The following is a 22,194-nucleotide window of genomic DNA, read 5'->3' as shown; positions in this document are numbered from 1 at the left end:
CTCCTCACTACCCACTCCAAGGTGGGTCACACAGTCTTGAGGGCATTAGCCCCCTGTGGCCCCTTTGCCTGGCAAAGCAATAAAAGCTACTCTTTTCTACTTCACCCAAAACTCTGACTCCGCGTTTCTATTCAGCACCGATGAACAGAGTCTGAGTTTCGGCAACAGGATTTTATTATTCTGATGTATTAACAGACGAATTTATAATAACCCAGCGCATCCTTGCATTCCTGGCCATCTCCAGCTCCCACTATAGGGGTTTATTTCCTTTACCACGCTGCCCTTTAAGAGGTGATGGATGAAACTGAGCCAAACAGGAAGGCGGTTGCCCAGGGAAATTGAATAATTAAGTAACAGAGTCTCGATTCATTCACCATCAGTTTAGGTGGTGTCTTGAAAACTTTTGCTTTGGTAGGAGAAATTTGAGTTAGATGGGTTAACTGGATTATGACGTCGCCTCCTGTGGAGGGCAGTGAAAAACTCTGGCTATAATGGAAATATTCACGGTGCCAGTACAGCCATACAGTTGCCAAATACCATGTTTCGGCCAGCTGCAAAGTAGCTGTTTACAGCATTCTTTCTCCCGCCCCACGTTCTACTGGAGGACTCCATTTCCCAGCATTCCCCTGCCCTCAGAGACCTTAGGCCTAGAGGAGCGTGAGCCGCAGTGGTTTCTGGGAAATACAGTCCAGCTGCGGAGCGCAGTTTAAAGAACCAGGACTTGAGGTTCCGAGACAGCGACCGCGCAGGCGCCTTCCGGGGCCCGAAGGAGGGCGGGAAGGCCTGGCCGCCGTGCACAACCCGCGGAGGCGCACAGGTGAGTTCCGAACTGGCGGACCCGAGAGGCTGCCGGTGGGTGTGGGCTGACTGAGGCAGGCGCGCAGGAGGCGGACCGAGTCTGACTGGGTGGGAGGGGAAGGGCGCTGTGGGCGGCGCCCCGCCCCCTCCTGTCACTCGTGAGGCTGCCCCAGAGCTCCACTGCCATCGACTCAACGCACAGAATTGGGAGCCCGCTGTTTTCCAGGAGTCTAGCCGAGTGCGGTTCTGCGGCCATTTCCCAGGAGGGAGAAAGTACCTTTTCGTCACTTAGCAGGTGAAGAACAGGCAAGGGAGATTCCATGGCTTCTTCCAGATCACAATGCCGATGAGTTGTCGACATGGTGTGAAACCAGGGATGTCTGACCCGAAAGCCCTAGCCCCTCTGGGTCTCATCTCCCCTCTCTAATCTCCCACCACCACCCCAACGCCCATTCTGCCTCTCTCTCTCTCCCTGTGTCTCTGCTTCTCTTTCTCTGTGTCTGTCCCCTTCTCTCTGGGCCTCTGCGTGCCCCCAGCCTCCATAAGTCTGTGTGTTTTTTCTAAAAACAGTCATTTTCTTCCAAAACCATTGCACTATGCTCACATCAGGAAATGAACATCCATACAATACTATTGATTAGCTAATCTGCAGGCCTTTTTCAGATTTTGCTAATTGTCCCAATAATGTCCTTAATAGCAAAAGAAAATCCCGTGTCATGCACTGCATTCGTTGTCGCCACTTTAGTCTCCGTTAACCTGGAACAGTTGTTCAGTCTTTCTTTGACCTTCATGATCTTAGCAATTCTGAAGATTGCAGACCAGGTACTTCTAGAATGTCCCTCAGTTTGGATGTGTTGGTTGTTCCCTTGTGATTAGATTTAGGCTACATGCTTTTGGCAGAAATACCTTAGGAATGATGCTGTGTCCTTAACAGAGCAGGAGCCTGTGATGTCCGCTTGCCCATCACTGGTCACATTGGCCTCGATCACTTGGCTAAGGTGGCATCTGCCAAGTTTCTCCCCTTTAAAAAGTTATCCTCGGGCTTCCCTGGTGGCGCAGTGGTTAAGAATCCGCCTGCCAATGCAGGGGACATGGGTTCGAGCCCTGGTCTGGGAAGATCCCACATGCTGCAGAGCAACTAAGCCCTTGCGCCACAACTACTGAGTCTGCGCTCTAGAGCCCGGGAGCCACAACTACTGAAGCCTGCGTGCCTAGAGCTCGTGCTCCGCAACAAGAGAAGCCACCGCAATGAAAAGACCATGCACCGCAACGAAGAGTAGCCCCTGCGACTGGAGAGAGCCCACGCGCAGCAATGAAGACCCAATACAGCCAAAAATAAATTAATTAATTAAATTAATTTTTTAAAAAAAGTTATCCTCTTCGTTTTCTAATTACAGTAGATCCCATTATCTTCGGAGGGTACATTCCAAGGCCCCCAGTGGATGGCTGAAATCTTGGATAGTACTGAACCCTCTATATACTGTTGTTAACCTAAAGAATAAAGCAGCGGGTTATTTTACCAGCAAAATGGGCTTATTCAGGAACAGCAAAGAATTGCAATTCGGGACAAGCAGGCTATAGCAAAAGCCATAGGAAGTCCAACAAACAAGAGAGGAACTTTATCTTATATATAAAAAAAAAAAAACACAGGAAATTGAGAGGAGTTCTTTTGAATGAAAGTCCATTAGAGAAAAGTGAGAATTCAGAGTGGTGATGGTTTCTCATTGGCCTAGTTGCTGTGGTAGTTGATATCTTGTAGGGGATGCAATGTACATCTTTTCTGGTTGGGGCCTATAATAGATGGTTCTTTCCTGCTGAAGCTTCTTCCATTAGGGCCTGTGATGGTTGTGGAGTGGTGCTGCTTGAGAACTCCCCCTCCTGGCCTCCCAGCTCCACTTTTTAAATAATCTGATCTAATCTAATCTAATTTAATTTAATTTTTGGCTGCGCCACGCGGCATATGGGATCTTACTTCCCTGAACAGGGATCAAACCCACGCCCCCTGCATTGGAAGCATGGAGTCTTAACCACTGGACCGCCAGGGAAGTCCCCCAACTCCACTTTAAATGAGGTTCACTTTTATTAATTTTCACACAGTTTTTTTCTAAACATTCGTACCTATGATAAAATTTCATTTACAAATTAGGCACAGTAAGAGATTAACAATAATAACTAATAATAAAATAGAACAACTTTAAGAATATACAGTAATAAAAGTTTTGTGAATGTGGGCTCTCTCAAAAAATCTCATTGTACAAATTTAATGCCTCTTCTGTAAAGCACTTATGCTTATGCGCTGTGGCTGTAACTTTTGCAGTTTGTTGGGGGTTTTTTGTTTTTTTGTTTCTTTGGCCACGCGGCTTGTGGGATCTTCCCCGACCTGGGATTGGACCCGGGGCCATGGCAGTGAAAGCGCTGAGTCCTAACCACTGGACCACCAGCAAAGTCCTGAATTTCTTTTTCTTTCGTCACAATTTCACAGATAGAAGATTCATTCTTAACGTAGATCTTAGCAACCTCAGCATATGATTTTTTTTCTTTTGTTTTTAAAATTTTATTTATTTTTGGCTGTGTTGGGTCTTCGTTGCTGTGCGCAGGCTTTCTCTAGTTACGGCGAGCGGGGACTACTCTTCATTGCGGTGCGCTGGCTTCTCATTGCGGTGGCTTCTCTTGTTATGGAGCACGGGCTCTAGGCGCACGGGCTTCAGTAGCTGTGGCCCGCGAGCTCAGTAGTTGTGCCACATGGGCTCTAGAGCGCAGGCTCAGTAGTTGTGGCGCACGGGCTTAGTTGCTCTGTGGCATGTGGGGTCTTCCCGGACCAGGGCTCAAGCCCGTGTCCTCTGCATTGGCAGGCGGATTCTTAACCACTGCACCACCAGGGAAGTCCCGGCAGACAGATTCTTGACCACTGCGCCACCAGGGAAGTCTGATATTTTTTTCTGTCTTTATTGAGATCTTTTACCTTTTCACTTAAAGGAAGCACTTTACAGCTTCTCTTTGGCATATTCGAATTATCAGCATCATTACTCTTGCACTTTGGGGCCATTACTAAGTAAAATAAGGGTTGCTTGAACACAAGCACTGTGATACCGCGACAGTCCATCGAGACAACTACTAAGTGACTATGGGGCAGGATACGCTGGACAAGGGGATGATTCATGCCCCAGGTGGGATAGAGCGGGACGGCGCAAGATTTTATCACGATACTCAGAATGGTGTGTGATTTAAAACTTGTGAATTGTTTCTTTATGGAACTTTCCATTCAGTGTTTTTGGACCACAGTTGACCTCAGGTAACTGAAACCGTGGAAAGCGAAGCCGCGGATAAGGGGGCACTACCGTAGTAAGTGACTCATGAGGAGGTGGTTAAGCCTCTGTTCCTCATCAAAATTTCACCCACTGGTTTCAGCCCTCAGGTGGGTGCGTTCCTGTGTAGCTGGGTGTACGTGCAGCTGTTAGCCTGGAAGCACGTGAGGCTCTGAGTCTTTATTTCTGGACCGTGTTAGTTTCCCATTTCTGCTCTAACAAATTACCAGAAACTTAGTGGCTTCAAACAATACAGATGTAATATTCTCTTACAGTTCTGGAGGCCAGAAGTCTGAACTGGTTTTCACTGGGCAGCAATCAAGGTGTCAGCAGAGCCATGCTTCCTTCAGAGGCTCTAGGGGAGAATCGGTTTCCTGGCCTTTAGCAGCTTCTAGAGGCTGCTTGCATCCCATGGCTCGTGGCGCCTTCCTTCGGCTTCAAAGCCAGAGGCATAGTGCCTTGTCTCTCTGACTCTGCTCCTCTTTACTTCTGTCACATGGGCTTCCCCTCCGTGTCAGATCTCCCTCTGCCTCCCTCTTATAAGGACACTTGTCATTGCATTTAGAGTCCAACCAGATAATCCAGGATCATCTTCCCATCTCAAGATGCTTAACTTGAGAGGCAGTGTTCCAGGCTGGGGTTACAGTCCTGCCCAAAGACTCAAACCTAGTGTTTTTTATCTACCTTGCAGTGTATGGGGCTTTCCAGAACCCACAGATATCAATCCCTCCAGGCAGCCTGTGGAAAGGTCACATATTTAACTTGGTTTTTCTAAGAACTTGCTGGGGCTCTGAGCTCACAGCCTGGCTCTGTTACAAATGTTACAAGTGGGTGTGGTCTGCACAGAGCCCGCTCTGCTCTGAGTCAGGAGAGGCTGGCTGCATTCAGGAACTCATCACCCCCCCAAAAAGGAAAAAAAAAGATGCTTAACTTAATCACATCAAAAGTTCATTCCAGGCCTTGCCTAGTGGCGCAGTGGTTAAGAATCCGCCCGCTAATTCAGGGTCCACGGGTTCAAGCCCTGGTCCGGGAAGATCCCACATGACGTGGAGCAACTAAGCCCCAGCGCCACAACTACTGAGCCTGTGCTCTAGAGCCTGTGAGCCACAACTACTGAGCCTGCGCCCTTAGAACCCGTGCTCCACAACAAGAGAAGCCACCACAATGAGAAGCCCGCGCATGCAACAAAGAGTAGCCCCCGCTCACCGCAACTAGAGAAAGCCTGAGCGCAGCAAAGAAGACCCAACGGCAGCCAAAAATTTAAAAATTAATTAATTAATTAATTGTTTTTAAAAGTTCATCCCAGGGATATCATTTTGTTTTTACATCTTTATTGGAGTATAATTGCTTTACAATGGTGTGTTAGTTTCTGCTTTATAACAAAGTGAATCAGTTATACATATACATATGTTCCCATATCTCTTCCCTCTTGCGTCTCCCCCCCTCCCACCCTCCCTATCCCACCCCTCTAGGTGGTCACACAGCACCGAGCTGATCTCCCTGTGCTATGCGGCTGTTTCCCACTAGCTATCTATTTTACGTTTAGTAGTGTATATATGTCCATGCCTCTCTCTCACTTTGTCACAGCTTACCCTTCCCCCTCCCCATATCCTCAAGTCCATTCTCTAGTAGGTCTGTGTCTTTTTTTTTTTTTTTTTTTTTGCGGTATGCGGTCCTCTCACTGTTGTGGCCTCTCCTGTCGCGGAGCACAGGCTCCGGACGCGCAGGCTCAGCGGCCATGGCTCACGGGCCCAGCCGCTCCATGGCATGCGGGATCCTCCCGGACCGGGGCATGAACCCGTGTCCCCTGCATCGTCAGGCGGACTCCCACCACTGCGCCACCAGGGAAGCCCCAGGTCTGTGTCTTTATTCCTGTCTTATCCCTAGGTCCTTCATGACATTTTTTTTCTTAAATTCCATATATATGTGTTAGCATACGGTATTTGTCTTTCTCTTTCTGACTTACTTCATTCTGTATGACAGACTCTGGGTCCATCCACCTCATTACAAATAGCTCAATTTCGTTTCTTTTTGTGGCTGAGTAATATTCCATTGTATATATGTGCCACATCTTCTTTATCCATTCATCCGATGCTGGACACTTAGGTTGTTTCCATCTCCAGGCTATTGTAAATAGAGCTGCAATGAACATTTTGGTACATGACTCTTTTTGAATTATGGTTTTCTCAGGGTATATGCCCAGTAGTGCATCCCAGGGATATCTTTTGGGACCATTATTCAGCCCACCAACTGGTCTATGTCCAGGCCTGTCTCCCTCACAGGCAGGAAGTCCCTCGAGGGCAGGATCACATCTCACTCATCTCTCTGCCCTCAGAACCCCAAATGGAGCCTGTTACTCACATGGGGCCCAGAGCATGTTTGACGAATGAATGGGGGTGACCACAGTCTGAGCACCAACTTCTCTTTGTAAAGGATTCTTCAACTTCATCTCAACAGCTGGAATCCTTCTTTAAATGACATCTTAAGCAGGAGTCCAGGATCCTTGGATACTGCTTGGATTTTAGGACAGATAGAAGGAGCTCTGCAAAATGTGGTTCATCCACACCAGGGAATATTATTCAGCCATAAAAAGGAATAAGACACTGATTACATGCTGTAGCATGGATGATCCTTGAACACGTTGTGCTGAATTAAAGAAGCCAGACACAAAATGTCACATATGGTATGGTTCCATTGATATGAAATGTCCAGAACAGGCAAATCCATTGAGACAGAAAGGTTAGTGGTTATGAGGAGGGGCTGGCATGGGGGAAGGGAGATTCAGGGGTAACTGATTAAGTACAAGGTTTCCTTTTAGGACGATGATGAAAATGTCCTGCAACTAGATAGCAGTGATGGTTGCACACCGTTGTGACTGTATTAAATGCCACTGAATTGTATATATTCAAATGGTTAAAATGGTATATGTTCTGTGTTTTACCACAATTTAAAAATTATAAGACAGTACTGTATATAAGATAGATAACCAACAAGGACCTACTGTATAGTACAGGGAACTCTACTCAATATTCTGTAATGACCTATAAGATAAAAAAGAATGAATATATGTATATGTGTAACTGATTCACTTTGCTGTACACCTGAAACTGACACAACATTGCAAATCAATTCTACTCCAATAAAATTAAAAATTTTTTAAATAAATAAAATTTATAAGAAAAAAAAGGAGGGGTTGGCTCTGGGGGCAGACTTCTGGGTTTGAATCTCACTCTGACACTTGACATCTCTATGACCTTGAGCAATGGCCGTGGCCTCCTGTGCTTGGATTTCCTCATCTGGGGATAACTGTAGTTACTTCTCTGAGAGCTGCTGTTTGGGTGCAGTGAGCTGAGCCCCTTGATTACTAGTGGTGATCACTACAGAATGGGGGCCTCGGGACTTCCCTGTTGGCGCAGTGGTTAAGAATCCCCCTGCCAATGCAGAGGACATGGGTTCGAGCCCTGGTCCAGGAAGATCCCACGTGCTGCGGAGCAACTAAGCCCGCACGCCACAACTGCTGAGCCTGCGAGCCACAACTACTGAGCCCACGTGCCTCAACTATCGAAGCCCACGCACCTAGAGCCCGTGCTCCACAACAAGAGAAGCCACCGCAATGAGAAGCCCGCTCACCGCAACGAAGAGTAGCCCCCGCTCGCCCCAACTAGAGAAAAGCCCGCGCACAGCAACAAAGACCCAATGCAGCCAAAAATAAATAAAATAAAATAAATTTATATATATAAAAAGAAAGAATGGGGGCCCCAGGCACCCTGCCCTGAACCTTTGCTTTGGCTCTCAGGAGACCAGGGGCCCCTCTGTCATGAGGCATCTTTGGCAAAGTGTCTGTCTGTCTAGGCCAGAACTGACCCCCTCTCTGCTCCATCTTCCTCCTGTAGCTTTGCAGACTTAGGCCTGGTTCTTTCTTCTGGAGGTGCATGCCTGGGACCCAGCAATGGCCATCAGGACGCTGACAGGCAAAGGCCAGGTGAGTCTGGGCTCCCTCTTCCCCGAGATGACTTTGTGGACCCCACGGCTTTCCACATCTCTGCCTGTGCCAAGATCTTCTGCCCCTCCCAATACTGGGAGAGAGACAGTGATGGGAGTTTCTCTGGGACTGGGAGGTGCGGGGTCTGGGGCAGAATTCTCTGAGATGGGACGTTATGACACGGTCTAAAAATCAGTCATCTGATGCTCAGCAGCCTTTTGGTTACCAGGCGAAGTGGACAGTGGATGGTTTTGCTTCATCCTGAGCCTTATTCTTGGAATCAGGAATGGGGGTTGGGATCAGAGTTGGAGTGTGGGATGGAGTGCGACTTAGGAGTAGCTCCGACATACCATGACTGGTAGTTTGTTTTTTATTTTGGCCGCGCCGCACAGCATGCAGAAATTCCCCAACTAGGGACTGAACCTGTGCCCCCCTGCACTGGAAAAGCGGAGTCTTAACCACTGGACCACCAGGGAAGTCCGGTAGTTTTTTAAAAGTGTTTCTCAGGGCTGTCATGTACAGGTGTGTAGGTTACGTACTGCACAAGGGTGCCTCATCTCAGTGGCATGATTTGCATCTTCCACCTCCTACATCGGTATATTGATTGTAGCAATTTACACGCAGATGGCAGTCAACTGTCACATGCTAGAAATAATTGGTGTATTATAACAATTTTCCAACAGATGGCAGTAAAGAGTCATGTGAATGCGGGGGGGCCTTGTTCTACTTTCTACCAAGGTGCCTGTGGGCTAACGGCTGCCCTACCTAGACATTTTACATTCCCATGGGCCGGTTTAATTCAGTCATCCCAAATCTGCCAAGTCAGAACGTTCCAGCGCAAGGAACAAGTGGTAGGCTCTTGACACATGACCTGTCCCACCCCAGAGTTCTGGAAAGACGTGCCTGTCCATGATATAAAATTGGCCCTTGCAGGAATCGGTGACCTTCAAAGACGTGGCTGTGGACTTCACCCTGGAGGAGTGGGGCCAGCTGGGGCCTGGCCAGAGGGAGCTGTATCGGGATGTGATGCTGGAGAACTACCAGAACCTTCTATCGCTGGGTGAGGCCCTGCCCCCTGCCCTCCCAGGAAGAGGCAGGATGCCCCCTTCAGCCCTCATCTCCTCCATGCCCACCCGCTGCTTAACTGTGGGCATTCACGGGGGTCCTCTCTGCACCTCTCACCGGACCCTCCTGGGCGGCCCCTGTCCATCTCTCTGTCTCTCTGCTGGCTTCTCCCAGAGTCCCAGCATCCCCGAGGGCCCCAAGTCCTCTGCCTGTCCCACAAGATCTTCAGCCTGTGCCCCTGCCCTCTTCTTTTTTTTTTAAACTTTATTGAAGTATAGTTGATTTACAATGTGGTGTTAATTTCTTCTGTACAGCAAAGTAACTCAGGTATACATACATATGTATTCTTTTTCATGTTCTTTTCCATTATGATTTATCTCAGGATATAAATATATTATTGAATATATTTCCCTGTGCTATAGAGTAGGACCTTGTTTAACCATCCTATGTATAATAGTTCGCCTCTGCTAATCCCAAGCTCCCAATCCATCCCTCCCCCACCCCTCCCCCTTGGCAACCACAAGTCTGTTCCCAATGTCTGTGAGTCTGTTTCTGTTTCGTAGATACGTTGATTTGTGTCATATTTTAGATTCCACATATAAGTATCATATGGTATTTGTCTTTCTCTTTCTGGCTTACTTCGCTTAGTATGAAAAACTCTAGGTCCATCCATGTTGCTGCAGACAGCATTATTTCATTCTTTTTTTATGGCCGAGTAGTATTCCATTGTATATATGTACCACATCTTCTTTATCCATTCATCTATTGATGGACACTTAGGTTGCTTCCATGTCTTGGCTATTGTGAATAGTGCTTCTATGCACATACGGGTGCATCTTTTTTTTTTTTTTTGCGGTACGCGGGCCTCTCACTGCTGTGGCCTCTCCCGTTGCGGAGCACAGCCTCCGGACGCGCAGGCTCAGCGGCCATGGCTCACGGGCCTAGCCGCTCCGCAGCATGTGGGATCTTCCCGGACCGGGGCACGAACCTGTGTCCCCTGCATCGGCAGGCGGACTCTCAACCACTGTGCCACCAGGGAAGCCCTTTTTTTAATTTATTTTTATTGGAGTATAATTGCTTTACAATGTTGTGTTCGTTTCTGCTGTACAGCAAAGTGAATCAGTTATACGTATACATACATCTACTCTTTTTTAGATTTCCTTCCCATTTAGGTGACCACAGAGCACTGGGTAGAGTTCCCTGTGCTAAACAATAGGTTCTCATTAGTTATCTATTTTATACATAGTAGGGTATGCCTGTATCTTTTTGAATTAGAGTTTTCTCTGGATATATGCCCAGGAGAGAAACCACATTGTTTTGAACAAACAGTTCGGGCACAGGGAGCCCCTCTTATCAGTTAGAGAGTTCTGGAACCCTCCTGAAACCCAGGTTCCCAGATGCCAGCAAGGGCAACCTTGCAAGCAGACCTTGCCAAGGAGAGCAGTCAGCCTGCTGTGTTAAACCCCTTTCTGCACAATCTGTGCATACAGATGAGGTCCCCTCAGTCTGCCCCCCGAGCTTCAATCTGTGCTGCTGGTGGCCTGCAGAATACCTCCCTGGGGAGATCCCATGCTCCCTGTCCCCACTGAGCTCCCCATATCCCCCTGGACCCACTCCTCCTCCGGTTCCCCCATCTCAGGGACAGTTTCCGCCCATCCAGTCACCAGGCCAGTCCTGGGCATGGCCTGTACCCACTCCTTCATACCCTTATGTGACCTGGCCCCTGCCCACCTCCTCAGTGTTACCCCCTTCCATTCTCTTCCTCCTCCCGCTTCTCCATTTAAGGTGGGAGTGATTTTTCAGCATGTTTGCTCACAGGAATGATCATTAGGGAGTATGTTTGTTTCCTAGGGCGGCTGTACCAAACTGTCACGAACCTGGGGACTCACAACAGCAGAAATGTATTCTCTCACAGTTCAGGAGGCCAGGAGCACAAAACCAAGGTGCAGGCAGGGCCGGGCTCCTTCTGAAGACTCCTGAGGAGAGTCCTTCCTGGATTTCTCCAGCGCCTGAAGACTCGTGGCATTCTTGGCATTCTTTGCCCTGTACCTGCATCACCCCAATCTTTGCTTCCATCTTCACCTGGCCTTTTGCCCTCCAAATGTGTCTGTGTGTCTCTCCTCTTCTTATAAGGACACGAGTCATTGGATTTAGGGCCTACCCGAATCCAGTAGGACCCCATCTTAACCATTTACATCTGCAAAGCCCCTCTTTCCAAATCAGGCCACATGCTGAGGTTCCTGGGGGCATAATATTCCCCCACTGCAGGAAGAGAGGAATTAGTGATCTCAAAGACAGCAGGCCTGAAAAAGTCAAAAGAAACAGATGAGATGAATTTTAGTAATCTGTTTTGTTGCACCCAGCCTAGCCAAAATATGATCATTTAGGCACATGTTGACATCATAATCAATCTATGAATTATTAGTGACATTGTTTCCTTTTTTCTCCATATCAAGTCCTTGAAATGCTATGTGTATTTTTCACTCAACTTGAACACAGAGCTGGAGCCTTAAACAGTGATGTCAGGGCTCAGGTTCTCTCTGGAATGTAGTAGGCACTCAATAAACGAGTCTTGCAGATCTTCTAATCATTAGGTGTCCAATGTATGCATCTCCCCTGCAGACCCAGGGCTTGGGGCCCAGCCCTGAGGCCTCCCTGTGACTGCGGCACCCATGGCCAAGTCTCACATTTTTTTCAGGGGCAGGGCTTCCTGGGTCCAAACCCGATGTGATCTCCCGTCTGGAGCGAGGGGAAGAGCCCAGGATGGAGAGGAGAGAAGCCTGGCGAGTTACCTGTTCAGGTGGGTGAGGATGTCCAGCAGATGCGAGCTGTCTTCCTACCCTCCATCTGTCATGATCAGTGATGGTCGTTTGAGAGTGAGGGAGTGTACCATACAGGCTATCACTGTGGGTGCTGGGTTCAAATCCCAGCTCCACCGCTTCCTGGCTGTGTGACCTTCAGGCAAGTCATTTAGCTCCTCTGTGCCTCAATTTCCTCATCTGCAAAATGGGGTCAATAATAGCACCTAGGGTTGGGAAGAATAAGTGAGTTAATACATACAGAGGGCACCCAGAACCCCCTGCTCAGAATAGGCTACGATGGGGAGTTCCATGGCAGACTCTGGGCTTTCACTGCTGTGGGCCCAGGTTCAATCCCTGGTCGGGTAACTAAGATCCCACAAGCCATGCAACGTGGCCAAAGAGAAAGAAGAGGCTACACTGGTTATCGTTATGATTATTTATTGGAAATCACTTGTGTAAGAGACCCAGAAGTGGGATCTGGCCTGACATGTTGGGGGACAGGAAGAGGCCAGATTTCTGCCCCTACTGGCCCGTGACCTCATCAGAGGAGGGAATTGAAGCATCCTTTTTTCCATCACTTGTCCATCCTGTTGTGGGGCCAGTACTTACCCCTTCCTACCCCCTCACTCACCATAGCCCATCAGGCCCCAGTCTTGTCCCTCCTGCCCACTCCCTTTCCCCATTCCCCACCCCACCCCCCGCCAACAGCCCTGGCTCAGCCCTCAACGACCCTCACCTGGACCCTCACCCCAGCCTCCTCCCTGGCCTCCCAGCCTCCAGTCTTCTGGTTCATCTCACACACAGCCCCAGATCCCGTCCCTCCCCTGCTCATAGCCCTCATGTGTCTCCCCAGTGCCCCTGAGACAAAGTCCTAGCCGCACACCTGGCACTCAAGGCCCTGTGTGATTCAGCCTACTCTGTCTCTGGCCTCATCTCTCATCACCATCCACCGGTGTTGGTACCTCACGCCCTGACCTCACTCCCTGAAGTGCCTGTTCCTCCCTGAACTTGAATGTGTGTTCCCACCTTTGGGCTTGTGCACATGCTGTTCCCTCTGCCTGGAACACCCTTCCCTGCTTTGTCTGCGTGGCAGACACCTTCATGATCCTCAAGGCTACAGGTCACCTCTTCCAGGAGGCCTTCCCTGACTTCCAGGCTGAGTGACCTGCCCCTTCTCGGTGCTTTCACAGCTCCTTGCTTGAGCTGCTATTACTGCACTTGTTCATGTGGCAGTTAAGAGTGTGGGCTCTGGAGCCAGACTCTCTGAGTTCAAATCCCAGCTCTGCCACTGTCAGGCCGTGTGACTGTGGGTAAGTGACTTAAGCTCTTGGTGCTTATCTGTCAAGTGGGGACATTGACTGGGGACACTGATAGTACCCGCTTCACTGAATTTCTTTTGGGGACTGAATTAGAGAACTCTAGGCTCTAAGACTCAAGTGGATTTCCCTGGGTGAAGACCTCTACCATGTGTCTCCGAAGTTCACATCAGTAGAGAAAAGCACATCCAAGTGACCCTTGCAGAGAGAGGCTGACATGGAAGCCCTCACATCATCTCTCTAGCCTTCACCTACACACGTATTTGTTACATACTTTGCTGTAAGAAATTTTAGCTGTGCATACAACTTGTTGTTGAGTCATGTAAATCCTTCCAGAAAAATCACCAAATTAGTGGATGGTTGTGGGATCACCCCAAACAGAGACATAGCAACTAAATGCTCTGTGGGATTTTGAAAATAATCCTGTTGTCATTGGATTAGGCAATGGTTCCTTAGATATGACATCAAAGGAACAAGCAAGAAAAGAAAAAATAAATTGGACATCATCAAAATTTAAAATTTTTGTGCTTCAAAAGACACTATAAAGAAAATGAAAAGGCAACCCACAGAAAGCAAGAAAAATTTTGTAAATTATATGTCTGATAAGGGACTGATCCTTCTTACAACTCAACAATAAAAAGACAAATAATCCAGTTAAAAATGGGCCAAAGATCTCAGTAGCCGTTTCTTCAAAGACACACAAATGATCAGTAAGCATATGAAAAGATGCTTGATATCATTAGCACATACCTGCTACATGACCAGCCGTGGTGAAGACCCCAAATCAGGCACCAGACGGGCATCATGAATCTTCCATTTACAGGAAACAATGCTGGGACTTCTCGGGCAGTCCACTGGTTAAGACTCCGCGCCTCCAATGCAAGGGGCGTGCGTTCAATCCCTGCTCCGGGAGCTAAAATCGCACATGCCACGTGGCCAAGAAAATATTGATTTTCTTTTTTAAATCCCAGCAAATTATACAGTAAACAATGCTGACAGCCTAGTACATTTTGACCCAGCGTCTTGAGCACACAGAAAAAGATCATCAACCAGTAATTATGTAAAATACCAGGAATTCAATTCTCAGAGCTTAGCTAAGGGTCATTGCCATGGTTACAGAGATAAAAACTGAGTAAAGTGGACCTTCTGTGTTAACTCTTTCCCTGCACATGTCCACCAACATAGTGTGAGAATGCTTCTACCATGCTCGTTTGCCAACATTGGATATTTTTAATATTTTCCAATGTAAAAAGTGTCAAATGGCATCTGAGAAATTTGACTTTTTAGACTGTTACTTACGTTGAGCATCTTTTTCACATATTTATCAGCCACTTGTTTTTCTTCTGCAAAATGTCTATTCACATTCCTGCTTCACTATTTGATTAGATTGTTTCTCTTTTTCTTATCTATTTGTGAAAATGTATTACACATATGGCTAAGAAACCACTGTGCATATAAACTGCTTTGCAACTCATTTTTTTGCATGTTTAGAATATACTGAGACCATTCTTCCGTGTCACAACATGAATCTATCTACCTCATGCCTTTAGAACTAGCAATATCAACTTTGAAATCTTTCTTTTTAAGATTACAATGTCAGGGAATTCCCTGGCGGTCCAGTGGTTAGGACCCTGCACTTCCACTGCAGGGGACACGGGTTCCATCCCTGGTTGGGGAACTAAGATCCCACAAGCCGCACAGCCAAAAAAAAAAAAAAAAAATTACAATGCCAGATCTAAATAACCAGCTTCTTTTGTCCTGGGACAGATGAAGTTCATATTTTCCATTTCTTTCAGACTTGGAGACAAACTCTGAAACTACTCAGGAGGCACTTCCAAAAAAGAGTATTTCCAAAGACGTGGCTTCCCCAATGGGAAAGATAGAGGGCATTTTAAGGGCAGTGCTTGGAGACACCAAGTTGGGGGACTCCTGGACATGCGGCCGTCAACTGGAAGACCAGGGAAAGCAGGAGAGGCGTTTGAGATGGTTGTTTACTACTCCCGAGGAAAACACCCATGGCGAGTTGAGACACTTCAGGCAGACCTCAGCTTTCGTTGGGAAGCAAAGAGTGCCTGGGGGAGAGGATCCTCAGAAGTGGACCAGGTCAAGAAAGAGCCTGAAACACCAAAGGAAACCATTTAACTGCACGGAATGTGGGAAAGCCTTCATCTACCATTCGGATTATGTCCTACACCAGAGAATTCACACTGGAGAGAAGCCCTACAAGTGTAACGAGTGCGGGAAAGCATTCAGCAACAGCTCATATTTCATCCAGCACCACATCATCCACACAGGAGAGAAGCCCTACGCCTGCAATGAATGCGGCAAGACCTTTACCCAGAGCTCATCACTCACTGAGCATCAGAGGATCCACACTGGAGAGAAACCCTACAAATGCAAGGAATGTGGGAAAGCCTTCACCCAGAGCTCCTCCCTCATCAAACACCAGCGATGCCATACTGGGGAGAAACCCTATAAATGCAACCAGTGTGGGAAGTTCTACTCCCAGGTGTCCCACCTCACCCGCCACCAGAAAATACACACAGGGGAGAAGCCCTACAAATGCAGTGAGTGTGGCAAGGCTTTCTGTCACACCTCCTCCCTGACTCAGCACCAGACAATCCACACTGGTGAGAAACCCTACAAGTGTAACGAGTGTGGGAAAACCTTCAGCCACAGCTCGTCACTGACCCAGCACCAGCGAGTCCACACTGGAGAGAAGCCTTACGAGTGCCCCGAGTGTGGCAAAGCCTTCAGCCACAGTTCATCCCTGACTCAGCATCAGAGAATTCATACTGGTGAGAAGCCCTATGAGTGTCATGAGTGTGGGAAGGCTTACACGCAGATCTCCCACCTCATGAGGCACCAGAGCATTCACGTGGGGGAGAAACCCTATATATGTAATGAGTGTGGAAAGGCTTTCAGTCACACCTCCTCCTTTACTCAACACCAGACGATCCACACTGGTGAGAAACCCTACAAGTGTAACGAATGTGGGAAAACCTTCAGCCAGAACTCCTCACTTATGCGCCACCAGAGAATTCACACCGGGGAGAAGCCCTATGAGTGTACAATTTGCAGGAGAGCCTACACCCAGATTTCCCACCTCATCCAACACCAGAGGACTCACACCGGAGAGAAACCTTATGAGTGCAGTGAGTGTGGGAAAGCCTTCAGCCGGAGCGCCCATCTCATCGAGCATCAGAAGATCCACACGGGCGAGAAACCCTATAAGTGTAAGGAGTGTGGGAAAACATTCAGTCACAACTCATCCCTAACTCAACATCAGAGGATTCACACCGGCGAGAAACCCTACACCTGTAAGGAATGCGGGAAAGCCTTCAATCAAAGTATCCACCTCATTCAGCATCAGAGGATTCATACCAGGGAGAGGCCCTACAAATGTAAGAACTGTGGGAAAACCTATGCCCAGATTTCACACCTCATTCAACACCAGAAAGTTCATATGGGTGGCAAGCGCTATGCATGTAAAGAACGCGGAGAGGATTTCAGCTGGGGTTCACACCTGGCCGAACATCAGAGACTTCACACTGTGCATGATGGCTACGTCTGCGGTAATTTTGAGAAAGCCTTTGCTTGGAACATGCAGCTTAGTGATCATCAGAGAACTCATGCTGACTAGAGAGCCTGAGAATGAAACAAACTGGTGATTCTTCTGCTGGGTTCCGTTCAGCCTTCATCAGCAGTAGAAGCTTCTTCCCAGAGAGGAGCCATAACACTATATATTGAGAGAGTTGGTTCCTTTTTTGCCTCCTAGAAGGAGGATGGCACTGTTTATCACCAGCAGAGACAGCTTCTGATCATTTAAAGGGCTCCCCCCTAAAATCTAAGCTTCCCCCCCATTTCTGAACCCTACAACGTCCCTGGATGGTGGTAGGTATGGGGTGGTCTACATAGGATGCAACTTCATCTGGGATCTTTAATAAGGTCTCTCTGAGCTTTTAAAATTTATTCATCATGTGTTAAATTGGAGCCTGGAAATTCAAGAAAAAACAAACACAGCTGGAAAGATTCATCTGTTAGAGTAAAAGTCACAAATATATGTAACTAAAGATAAATGCCACGCGATTTTAGTTTCCTTTAAAACTTTAAGCTACAAATTTCACTGAAAAAGCTGCAGTTGGCTTAAACATGGAATATGTTTCACATATTTCCAGCCATTTCTTATGTCCTATTGTTTCTGTCTTTTCCACTTCCAGGAATTGTGCTTTACAAAGTAATTGCCCTGTTAGACATCATTTTCTAATTTTAGTCATGCTCAAAAGGAGGTTTTTATTCTCTCATATTTTTTTTTTTTTTTTGCGGTACGCGGGCCTCTCACTGTTGTGGCCTCTCCCGTTGCGGAGCACAGGTTCCGGACGCGCAGGCTCAGCGGCCATGGCTCACGGGCCCAGCCGCTCCGCGGCATGTGGGATCCTCCTGGACCGGGGCACAAACCCGTGTCCCCTGCATCGGCAGGCGGACTCTCAACCACTGCGCCACCAGGGAAGCCCTTCTCTCAAATTTTTGAAACATAGTATTTTCTATTATAAAAATAATACATACACTTTTATAACAGGAAAAATTTTAAAGTAGAATAAGATAAGCTTATTTTAAAGGATAATTTGAAAAGTGTAGAGAAGTATGAACTAAAATACCAATTCCCCATAATCCCACAGGCCAGAGAGACCCACTAGTCATTTTTGGGTGTATGTCTTTCTGGTTTCATTTCACTCTGTATTCCATATCCATATTTCTTAATGTTGAAAATTTTGGATCATAAAACAAAAAGCTATATACTCACCTACAACTTGGCCATCCTCAGAAGTCAGGTTGTTTTGATTTTTTTTCATCTTTCCTTCTGAGTATCATTTTAAAATAAGTGTTACTTTATTTAATTGTAGTCAGAAACAATTTTGGCTTCTCTGTTTTGCCCTCATTATACCATGACATTGTCCTTTGTCACCACGTAAACTCCATCCTCATCATTATTAGGGCTAATGATGTTTCATTGGTGGGCATAGAATAATCTATAAATCCATGCCCCCATTTAGACTTTGCTCTAAGCCCCAGATTGACACAGGTTATTCACCAATTTTCCCAATTATGAATCATGTAATAATGAGCATTTCCATGCTAACTTCCTCTCTCCTTTTGGGGGGATTATTTCTCTAAGTCAAATTCCCAGGATGGGAATAACAGAATCAAGACTCTAACCATTTTCTTGGTTCCTGGAACATATTGTTAAATTGCTTTCTAAAGGGGCTGGACCTAATCTACCTGGAGCAAGCTAGGAAGTGAGGACTACAGTTCTGTTACATTATAACCAACACTGAACATCAATCATATAATGTTTTCCCATGTCAAACATATAAAATGGCTAGTGATTTCAGTAACTTACCGTGTGCCAATTTTGTGCTAAGTCCTTGGTACGTGTGAACTCCTTTCATTCTTCAAACAACCACATATGTTCAGGGCTGTATTATCCCGTTTCACAGATGAGGACACCGAGGCATGCTGATGATGTAGACAAAGCCCCACAGCTATGAGGTCATGGAGCCTGAACTCAAGTTCAAGCAGTCAAGCTCCAGGAGCTATGCACTGAACTTCTATTGGGATTGAACACATTTCACATATAACATTTCCTTCTTAAAATAATGTTTATTATCTTATTATAAAAACCAATACATGCTTTTTATAAAAAATTTACAAGATCCAAGAAATCCGGAAGATTTTACGCAAAGGCCAGTGCTACCCAGAGATAACTGTTAACATTTTGGTATACTTCTGCTATTTTTAAAACTTAATCACAGTATTATAACGCTTTAATAAATCTGGGACATAGTTAATATACAGTTTAGCATACTTCTGTGTTTAGTTAACTTTATATCACAGGCCCCTATCATTAAATATGATTTACCGATATCATTAAATACCCACGTCATTAAATAATCTTTAACAACCTGATGTTTGGGGGCTTTGCATATTTTGTGTTTAGTAGTAGCCAGTCCCCTGTTGGATAATTTGGTTGCTTCCAGTTTTTGACTTTTATAAACATCCCTTCTACTGAAGTCTTAGGCTGAGCACCCTACCAGCTCCCAAGTAGAATTCTGGCAGGGAGTCTGTGGTGTCAAAGAGAGAACATTTTAATGACCCCGTGCACATAGTTAATGGCTTCCTGAAATTTCTGCATCTGATTGGCAGTGGATGGGACTGCATCTCACCAACATCATCGCTGGTAGTTACCATGTTTAAAAGTCTTTGCTCGGGCTTCCCTGGTGGCACAGTGGTTGAGAGTCCGCCTGCCGATGCAGGGGACATGGGTTCGTGCCCCAGTCCGGGAAGATCCCACATGCCGCGGAGCGCTGGACCCGTGAGCCATGGCCGCGGAGCGTGCGCGTCCGGAGCCTGTGCTCCGCAACAGGAGAGGCCACAACAGAGAGGCCCGCATACCGCAAAAAAAAAAAAAAAAAAAAAAAAGTCTTTGCTCAGGTATTTCTTCTGTGACTTCCTTCATGGTTGATGAAATACTCGTTTATTGTGAATAATTCAAACAACACAAAAATGAAGAACACTATGGCTCTCTATAAATCTTCATTCCAAAGATTCTAGACTGTTTTCCGTTGTTTCTCCCTTTCTGTTGGTATGAAATATATATGTACATAAAATATTATTTATATGGCATAATCACAGACGTGATTTTAAGTGACTTTTTTCACTTGATATAATATTAATATTTTCCCATGACAATCAATCCAAAAAATATATATAGTACAAAAATATATACACATGTATATATGTATATATATGTGTATCATCATTTGCCACTTTTAACAGCTGCATAATAGTTCATGCTAGAGTTTCTTGAATTTATTTAACCAAATTCTATTAATGAGCATTTGGGTTGTTTTATTTTCTTTTCCATCATTGGACATATATTATTTGACACTTGTGCAAATTATCTCCATAAGATGAATTCCTAGAAGTAAGCTTGTGGGATCATAGAATGTCCATGTTTAAAATTTTGATAGTTATTGCTAAATAATCCTCCAAAAAAGGATGACCCAATTTACAAAACTCCTGAAAGTGTACATGAGTGCCTATTTCTTTCCTCCACTTCCTTCACAAATACTCGGTATTAGTCTTTTATTATTTTTAACGTTTCTCATCTAATAAGTAAAAATGTCCTATTGGTAGGGAGATTAATGATCTTCTTATGCCTTTATTGATGTTTTGCCTTCTTCAAATTGCTTATTTGTATATTTTGCCCATTTTTAATTGGGCTGCCTTTTTGTATTGATTTATAGGAGCAAGTCTATGTATTACATATACTAACTCTTTGGTATATACATTACTAATATTTTCTGCCAGTTTATTATTTCTCTTCCAGTTTTGTTTATGGTGTATTTTGCTATACAGAATTTTAAACTTTTTAGGTATTCAACTCTATCTGTATTTTCTTTTATAGTTCTTGGACCAGCTTCACACTAAGAAAAACCTGCCTCACCGCCCCCCCAGGATTATGAAGAAAGTTCTATATTTTATTCTAGTACTGTTACGATTTTTTAACAAGTAAATGTTTATTCCTTCTGCATTTTTATGGCTTATGGTATAAAATTTCAGTTCCTAGAGGCCACCTGCATTCCTTGGCTTGTGGCCCCTTCATCCTCAAAGCCAGCAGTGTAGCATCTTTAAATCACCCATCCTAATATATTCCACCATATATGTAAATTTCTCAGCACACTTGGTCCACTCCCTTCTCGAAGATTCACCCCTCCTGTACTAACATACTGACGTAGAATAATTGAATTCTTAGTCTAAGAGAACCTAATTTTGAATCTTGCCTTTGCCATTGCCTTGCTGTCTGATCCAGTTTCTTCATATTTTAAATGAGAATAATAAGCTATATTACAAAAGATGTTTTAGGTTTCAAATAACAGAAAACTTAAAAGAGTTCAAACAAGAAAGACAGTTTACTAGCTCAAGTAGCCAAAAGGACCAAAACAAGGCATTCATCTTGTTTATCCTAGTACTTCAGGATGCCTTCAGTGGCAAGTAAGAGAAAACCCCAACTCAACCTCACAAACACTAGGAAGAAGAAATCTACAGGTAAGGCAAGCTCCACCTGCTATACATTAATATTTCCCTACAATTTACTTGAGATTTATATGGTTTTATTTCACAATTATCTTCTCAAATAATTATATTGCCTGATCACCTTTTCATTCCTATCTCAGCCACTTCCCTGTTTACTTCATAGTACTTACCATAATTTCCTATTATAGGTCCCCTATTTACTGCCTGCTCTGACTCCCTGAAGGCAGGTCCTTTGTGTCTGTCACCACTATATCTCCAGCGCCTAGAGCACTGCCTGGAACGTGGTAGGTTCTCAGAAAATAGTCACTGACTGATTGATTTATTTCAAGCCTGAGCCATTCCCATCCCCACTTGCACGGTAAGAGAATGTTAGTTTCCCCACTCCCTCAAGGTAAGTATATCATACAGCTTTAAATTTTGGCCAGATATATAAATAAAGATAGCATTTTTCCTTTTTCTCTTCCTGGCGCTCTCCTACACATCCCTCAAAGCCTTATTCAAGACCCCTCCCCTGAGAAACCTTCCTCACATCAACCCTTTCAGTCCCGCCCTACCCAGTTTTTCTCCCTTCTTTGTGCTGTAACACATTTTTCATTAACTTTTATGAGCAAAGCACGCTGTTTTGTTGAGCATCCCTACTACATAGAAACGCCTTTAAAGAAGACCGCTTGGGACTTCCTTGGTGGTGCAGTGGTTAAGAATCCGCCTGCCAATGCAGGGAACATGGGTTCGAGCCCTGGTCTGGGAAGATCACACATGCCGCGGAGCCCGTGCGCAACAACTACTGAGCCTGCGCTCTAGAGCCCGCGAGCCACAACTACTGAGCCCGC

General features: G+C 45.8%; 1 protein-coding gene across 5 annotated transcripts; it reads left to right on the top strand.

The window, feature by feature from the left end:
* The first annotated feature begins 722 nt into the window (after positions 1 to 722).
* LOC114904887 (zinc finger protein 883-like) lies at positions 723 to 22,111 on the top strand. 5 transcript variants are annotated; one of them, XM_029239291.1, is made up of 6 exons: positions 723 to 817; positions 7,997 to 8,085; positions 9,019 to 9,145; positions 11,849 to 11,950; positions 15,064 to 16,671; positions 21,298 to 22,111. In XM_029239291.1, exons 2-6 carry the CDS (start codon positions 8,053 to 8,055, stop codon positions 21,324 to 21,326), a joined length of 1,899 nt encoding a protein of 632 aa, XP_029095124.1. In that variant the 5' UTR covers positions 723 to 817; positions 7,997 to 8,052; the 3' UTR covers positions 21,327 to 22,111. The 5 variants fall into 5 exon arrangements, with proteins under 5 accessions (XP_029095124.1, XP_029095133.1, XP_029095116.1 ...); XM_029239300.1 differs by lacking the exon at positions 21,298 to 22,111 and adding an exon at positions 20,736 to 20,861; XM_029239283.1 differs by lacking the exon at positions 21,298 to 22,111 and adding an exon at positions 20,736 to 20,769 and having other exon boundaries at positions 15,064 to 16,842.
* The last annotated feature ends 83 nt before the right edge of the window (positions 22,112 to 22,194 follow it).

This window comes from Monodon monoceros, unplaced genomic scaffold (genome assembly GCF_005190385.1).
Source record: "Monodon monoceros isolate NGI ecotype Baffin Bay Population unplaced genomic scaffold, NGI_Narwhal_1 Super_Scaffold_10, whole genome shotgun sequence".
Lineage (NCBI taxonomy): Eukaryota > Metazoa > Chordata > Mammalia > Artiodactyla > Monodontidae > Monodon > Monodon monoceros.
This window is presented reverse-complemented; position numbering and strand designations above follow the sequence as displayed.

What these genes read in the sequence shown, in the direction of transcription:
- LOC114904887 (XM_029239273.1), top strand. Translation starts at nt 8,053, where the DNA reads ATGGCCATCAGGACGCTGACAGGCAAAGGCCAG. An exon ending in CGCTGACAGGCAAAGGCCAG is followed by an intron (nt 8,086 to 9,018) that starts GTGAGTCTGGGC and finishes TGGCCCTTGCAG; the next exon opens with GAATCGGTGACCTTCAAAGA. An exon ending in CTGGCGAGTTACCTGTTCAG is followed by an intron (nt 11,951 to 15,063) that starts GTGGGTGAGGAT and finishes CATTTCTTTCAG; the next exon opens with ACTTGGAGACAAACTCTGAA.